This window comes from Tarenaya hassleriana, unplaced genomic scaffold (assembly GCF_000463585.1).
Source record: "Tarenaya hassleriana unplaced genomic scaffold, ASM46358v1 Cleome134, whole genome shotgun sequence".
NCBI lineage: Eukaryota > Viridiplantae > Streptophyta > Magnoliopsida > Brassicales > Cleomaceae > Tarenaya > Tarenaya hassleriana.
In genome coordinates, this window is record NW_010963939.1 from 82,572 (window position 1) to 89,581 (window position 7,010).

The window sequence follows — 7,010 nt, forward strand, 5'->3', positions numbered from 1 at the left end:
TAGTTGGTTGGAACCCATGGGACCTGTTGGGATTCCTGAGATTTCTACAGTAAATCTAATGTTGGCATTTCTGGGATCTCTACAGCGAATCTAATTCCTAAGAGATCGGTTCTAGGGTTTGCGCAACGGATGTAAAACAAAATTTTTATGAACCCCTAAAACCTAGCATGCATGATTTTGTAGAAATGTTAGAATGCTTACCTCAATCGATCTGAGACCTGTATCAATCGATGTATTCGTTCGATCACTAAGGCAGGAAGATTACCTCGCCCTCTACACATATCCACACGGCGGAAAGGATTCCAACAGTTGGAACTTATATGCTAGGACTGAAGAACACGTTCTTCTTTGCGCAAGGGTTTCAGGGATCTAACTCTGGGTTTTTCAAGTCATGACGCTAGTCCATGTGACAATCTCACGCGGGTCAATCCAATATTCCGTTCTCCAACGAATACCTATGATTGTGATCGTATCCAATACCTATGATCATCTCTATGATCATCAATCACACATCATATCATTATTCCCACAATGACATATGACTAGGGAGTTTAGTATTGTTCATAACAATGCATGGATTTCATAACATATTAAAGTATGCACAATACGTAATGAATCAAACACTCATCCATAAAACTATAGAAAGTGTCAATACATCAAATGTATCATACGAAAGCTCATACAACAGTTCATCATAGAGCACTAAACCAACATCTAATTTCTAAGAGATCGGTTCTAGGATTTGCGCAGCGGATGTAAAACAAAAATTTTCTAATAAAACCCTAAAACCAAGCATGCATGATTTCGTAGAAGCGTTAGAATGCTTACCTCAATTGATCCAGGGCCTGTATCAATTGATGTGTTCGTCCGATCACAAAGGCAGAAGATTACCTCGCCCTCTACACGTATCCACAAGACTGAAAGGATTCCAACAGATTAGAACTTGTCTGCTAGGACTGAAGAACTCGTTCTCCAATGCGCAAGGGGTTTTAGGGATCTTTCTCTTTGTTTTTCGATCTCAAAAACCTCTGAAAAAGCTTAAGATTTCGTCCAACAAAGGTTAGGAGGCGTTCCCCAAGAGTTGGTTAACCCAAAACCCTAATTAGAGTGAGATAACTAATTCCCGACGTCTGGACCGATCGGTCTAGCCTCTGGACCGATCGGTCAGGACCTTTTTCCAGACCGAACAACCCTTGCTCCCCACCTCTGGACCGACCGGTCCACGCGTCTAGACCGATCGGTCTGGGTAGGCTAGACCGATCGGTCCAGACTTCTGGGCCGGTCGGTCTGGCCTCCGTTCCACCAGGAATTTCTCTTCTTTTCTCACGCATTTGTCTTTTCTTATGTGTGTGACCCTATAGGCTCATCCGATATAGCAGTATAATTTGAAACCTCTATTTCGAGTATACAAGTTATAGGCGGTCTCTAGCAAGACACTATGACTACCTATCTCGAATAGAGTTTGTTCGTGATCATACGAACGTCAGTGATGATTCCGGTTGATGATCCTTTTGTATCACGATATCATATGTGGAACATAAGGCACAGAGAAGCCACCTTATCTGATTCGACTGCTTTCTCGTTCACTGAGTTTAACTGTACGAAATAGAAGACGTTCGACTATAGTGTGGCCATACATTTCTACAGTCTCGCTCACACGAGGGGCCCAGCGATATCTCTCTCTTTTACGAGAGGTACAAATTCTATCTTGATTATCTACAATCCAACACATAATTCGTGTCGTACCTGATACACGCCTTTATAGCCCTCCTGTTACGCAGAACGTTTGACGTATTCAAAGTACACAACTCCTCATGTTAGATTCCGTAGACATCTCAGGTCACATGATTCAATCATGGAACCGTCACATAAGATTCAAGTCATGACGCTAGTCCATGTGACAATCTCATGCGGGTCAATCCAGTATTCCGTTCTCCAACGAATACCTATGATTGTGATCGTATCCAATACCTATGATCATCTTTATGACCATCTATCACACATCATACTAGTCTTAGTACATCATTGTTCCCACAACGATATATGACTAGGGAGTTTAGTATTGTTCATAACAATACATGGATTTCACAACATATTATAGTATGCAAAACATGTAATAAATCAAACACTCATCCATATAACCATAGCAATTGTCAATACATCGAATGTATCATAATAAAGCTCATACAGCAGTACATCATAGAGTACTAAGCCAACAATCTCCCACTTGCTCTACTCATGGACTGCTAAACATCTAATGCCCATATCCCTAACATGACCCTCATGCTTCGACGGAGGGAGAGGCTTCGTCAACGGATCGGCAATGTTGTCATCTGTCGATACTCTACATATGTGCACGTCTCCTATGTTTATGATCTCCCTGATGAGGTTAAATCGTCTGAGTATGTGTTTGGATCGTTGATGGGACTTGGATTCTTTCGCTTGTGCAATTGCACCATTGTTGTCACAATACAGAGCAATGAGGCTATCAGCGCTAGGAATGACACCCAAAACGCAATGAACTTTCTGATCCAAACAACTTCCTTTCTTCTATAGTAGAATCTGCAACGGTCACTTGCTTAGAACTTTTCCACCTTACAGCGCCTCCGTTCAAGCATAAAACATAGCCAGACTGCGATCTGTAGTCATCCGGGTCTGACTGAAAACTAGCATCGGTTTAACCTCTTACAGCGAGCTCGTCTTCCGACCCACTGCATACAAGAACACATCCTTAGTCCTTCTCAAGTACTTCAGGATGTTCTTGATGGCGATCCAGTGTGACTCACCTGGATCTGAGTGGTATGTACTCGTAATGCTCAACGCATAGGATACATCTGGTCGATTACAAAGAATGACATACATTGAAAAAGTTGAACACTCAAAGAGTAATGTGGAAAACTAATCAGTTCTATTCACTTGAGAAAGATAGTCAAGTACAACTCACTTTTTGTTGTAAGAATCGTACCTACTACACACACCCGAAACTCCTCCTGAGTTTTTTTCCCTCTCACAATGAATTCTACTGATAAAAAAACCTCACAACACAAATCACTCACCAGAGAAAAGAGATTTGCCCAATCGGTCTCCCTCTCAGACTCGCACTCACCAAAGAATGAGAACACACTCACTGAATGAAATAGACTAAGAAATTATGCTCATGCTCTCTGTAGAGCTGATATGTACTTGACCCTCTATTTAAACTCTTCTGGTTCATCCGTAGATCTCCACGAAGTGATTGGATCGACTTCTTCTTGATTCTTGTTGATTTCGAGTCTATCTTCAGGATCTTGCCTTATCTCTTGTTATTGACTCTATCTCTTCAGCCTTTAACTCTATCTCTTTAGTCTTTGACTTTATCTCTTCGGTCTTTGACTCTATATGAGTCTCGTCAGTTGTACCTCAGATTTGCTCGAGTGCAATCTTCACCGGATTCTTCTCCTGAAATCTCTCATAGGTTGTTGAACCTGCAACAACCTTTTAACAACCAAAACAACACGTGCAAATACTTGCACTAACAATCTCCCCCTTTTTGGTTATTTCAGATCATACACACAAACACGAATCCTTCAACTGAATTCATCAAGGTTCAAGACAAACCAATTAGAGTCATCAAAGCACATGGTTACCAAAAACAGACATAACACTTCAGTTCACCACATAGAATCATCAAGAGCATGAAAAGTTCAGATCATAAGCAAAAGAAACTCAAAAACGAAGTGACGAGTTATCGGAAGAACTCCTGGCTCTTCTAGTCTTCCTGCTTGTTCCTTACTTCTTCGATGCCTCCGCTTTCTTAGGAGTCGGTTTAGGCATCTTAGAATCATCTCCTTCTTCCTCCTCCTTTGAGTCTTCTTCTTCTGAATCTAGGTCTCCTTCGGATTCCTCAATTTCTCCCCCTGTGGGCATGGATGAAATAATCAAAAACAATAATATTAAGGTGAGGAGTACCTGAATGAATAATGAACACTCAGAGTTGCTTCAACATATTCGTGGACAGTTGCACGGATTTGCTGACATTGTGTTGCCTGCTTCCTTAGTCCGAGCTCCATCTTTATCAATGTTTTTTCTGCATCCTTGAGAGTCTCCAACATCTTCTTGTAGTCCTTCTTTCCTTTACCCTTCTTCCTTTTGATTCTTGTCTCAACCACCAGGGGTTTTTGAATCACTTCAGTGTTTTCCTTTGGATCAATGAGTTCCGGGCACTGCTTAGTGAGGATGTTTTGAATTAAGCAGGGATAAGGTAATCTGAACCTTGCTCTGAAGTTCAGTGCTCTTTCCAGAATATGATCGAAGATCATGTTTCCATAGTTGATCTTGATCCCTTTCTTCACACAGTAGATGAGTACTGCTAGCCTCTTGTGAATCAGACTTGATCGCTGGGTTGGTAACCAGTTAGCTCTAGCTATTTTGAACAGTACTGAAGCCTCGAAGTTCAGCTCTACTGGGGCTATTTCTCCTTTCCTCTTTTCATCAAAAGTGTCAGTGAGAGCTATCTCCAGCTCTTTCTGGTCAATCTCCCTGTCCAGCTCGTCCATGGTGGTCACAATTGTGTTCTTCAAGCCCAAAAATTTGTTAATTACTGCTGGAGAAAAATGCAGTATCTTCCCTCTTATGTACACCCGATGGTACATTGGATCTCCAGCCTTCACAATCTTCTTAGTGATGTTTGCATAAAATTCTTTGATCAGAATTTTGCTGTGTGGACATGCATAGGTGACTGTTTCCTCTAAATTTAGACGCTCCAGGATGTCCCATATCCCTTGCTCCTTGAGATTGCTGACATTCACATTTCTCTCCATAATCGTGTTGAGATTCTTCATATCATTGAACCTTTGTTCAGATTTCTCATCAACAAAGTGATGAGACATGCACAGGCTTGCCAGTAGTTCCTCATCTTCTGACGCAGAAGGAGAACTGGGTATCTCAGTCTCTTCCTGAACCTTTCTCTTCCCCTTCATTTTCTCCTTTCGATATTCCTCAGAATCCTTTGAGGATTTTGCCCGGGGCATGTCTTTTGCTGGTCAGCCTTCCTTTTCTCAGCTTTCTTTGGGGTTTTGTGCTCAGCAATCACCAACGCAGGCTGTGATTTTGTCTTCCTGTGAATCTTCTTAGGACTTTTTGCAGTAGCCACTGGTTTTGCAGCAACCTGAGATCTGGTACGTGCTCTCTGTTCAGCCATCACTCGTGAGTAAGAACTCTTGCCCTTTTTCTCAGCAATCTTTACCTTAGACTTCTTTCTTTCAACCTTTCGTGCACGTGAGTCCACTTCAGGTTCATCATCCTCTTTTGATTTCAGCACTTCTATCTCTGTTGCTGAATCCGCAACCACTTCGATTTCAGCATCCTTCGATTTTTCTTGCCCTAAGTGAACTGAGGGCAGTTCTTTTATCTGTTTGGATGTATCTCCCACATTCTTCCCAGATTCTAGATGCTCAACACTCACATCCATATCAAAATCTACACGCCTTCTTGTTCCTTTCCTTATCAGTCTAGGCTCAGTATCCGAACTCTCCTCTATATCTCTAGTAGAGTAAGTAAAAAGATCATCAAGTTTACCCGAATCAACTTGTTCTGGAGGCAGAGAGGTCTGAAGCTCCTCGGTTTCTTTTCCCTCGACTTTGATCCCAGTGTTTCCTTCTTGTGGTTCTTCTGGGATCTCCGCGTCCGTTTCTTGGATCTTCTCCTCTGGGCTCTCGAGTTCTTGGATTTCATCGCCCACTGTATCTTCCTTGCTAGTCCGTAGAATCTCCCTCGGATTTCGGCGAGATTCTTCTGATGGGTTCTCTTCTGGATCTTGTTCAGCACTCACAAACGAGTTTGAAGAGTCTTCTTTCCTGGGTTCACTCGATTTTCCTTCTCCACATGAATCTTCCTCTGATTCATGACGATCCTCACCTTTTTCTTCTCTCTTTTCTTTTGGATCCATGCTGAGACTGAATCTAGGGATTTTATTCTCTCTTCGTAACTCTCTGTTGGACCTCACACTCTTGCGAATCAACCTCCCAGATTTTAGGGTTCTTCAGCTCCAGAACTTCGCAGGGATAGAGTGAGAAACACCTCTTTTTATTTTGGGCAAAGGGTTTGCTTGGGAAATCTCTGATTTTTCGGATCCCACTTCCTCATAACCGAAAATTTACTCAACCACTCACATCAATCTTTTCAAAAATAACTTTTAAAAAATTTAATGAAACAGAAATCCGTTACGCGACAAAATTACGATTTTAACACCAAAGGGATTTATTCTTTCGTACCTTAGTTCGCAGTGTATCCAGTTGAGTCAGTGACACCTCACTCTTCGTCCAGTGCTTACTTCACCCAGTGAAGATACATTTTTCTCGTATTTGTTTTTCATCCGCCTGAACTTCTAGGACGTTGAGTCCAATCATACTGTTTCACCACTTAAGCCCAGTCTATCTCATTGAGATATACTCTTGTAAAGTATCACCTTACAGCGGAGTATGATGAATCAGTTACATCTGACCTTAGACCGTCGAAAGAACTGTATGTTGTTCAACTTAGACCCGAGCGATTTTGTTAATCTACTCATGTCAGCACCTTTTTTTTCTCTTTTTTTTTTATTGACAAATCGAAACAAAAACACCACTCACCACTCATTTTTGCCTGAGTGTATGCTGACAGAGGAATACCAGGGAATTTTTGTATCACATATGTTTGAAGTGCACCTGACAGAATTGTGAAGTATCACCGACCGCCCTTTCAACACTGTATCACTTGAGCACTTCAGAACAAACTCAGTTAGTGGTCAAAATCAAAAATTTCCAATACCAAGAGATTTTTGCAAACAGGTAAATCTATTCATGTCAAGTGGTTTAGTAAATATATTAGCTAATTGATGTTCAGTGGGTATGTACTCAATCAAAAGACTCCCTTTCTCCACTTGCTCTCTGAGGAAATGATGTCTTATCTCTATATGCTTTGTTCGTGAATGCTGTACTGGATTCTTAGAGATGTTGATTGCACTTGTGTTGTCACAATGAGCCGTAAACGAG

The 7,010-nt window shown here is 41.5% G+C and overlaps 2 protein-coding genes across 2 annotated transcripts; both read right to left on the reverse strand.

The window, feature by feature from the left end:
• Positions 1-3,768: 3,768 nt before the first annotated feature.
• LOC104807979 lies at positions 3,769-4,958 on the reverse strand. The gene is made up of 2 exons (XM_010533449.1): positions 4,016-4,958; positions 3,769-3,896 (listed from the first exon to the last, which is right to left on the reverse strand). The coding sequence occupies exons 1-2, from the start codon at positions 4,956-4,958 to the stop codon at positions 3,769-3,771; spliced, it is 1,071 nt and encodes a 356-aa protein (XP_010531751.1).
• Positions 4,955-5,926, reverse strand: LOC104807980 (uncharacterized protein DDB_G0286299-like). Its single transcript, XM_010533450.1, has one exon. It carries the CDS (start codon positions 5,924-5,926, stop codon positions 4,955-4,957), a length of 972 nt encoding a protein of 323 aa, XP_010531752.1.
• Between the last annotated feature and the right edge of the window lie 1,084 nt (positions 5,927-7,010).

Bases quoted from the DNA above. Each gene is read 5' to 3' on its own strand.
- LOC104807979 (XM_010533449.1), bottom strand. From the start codon at position 4,958: ATGAAGGGGAAGAGAAAGGTTCAGGAAGAGACTGAGATACCCAGTTCT. The intron at 3,897-4,015 runs GTCAGCAAATCC...CCATGCCCACAG, and splicing joins AAGGAAGCAGGCAACACAAT to GGGGAGAAATTGAGGAATCC.
- LOC104807980 (XM_010533450.1), bottom strand. From the start codon at position 5,926: ATGGATCCAAAAGAAAAGAGAGAAGAAAAAGGTGAGGATCGTCATGAA.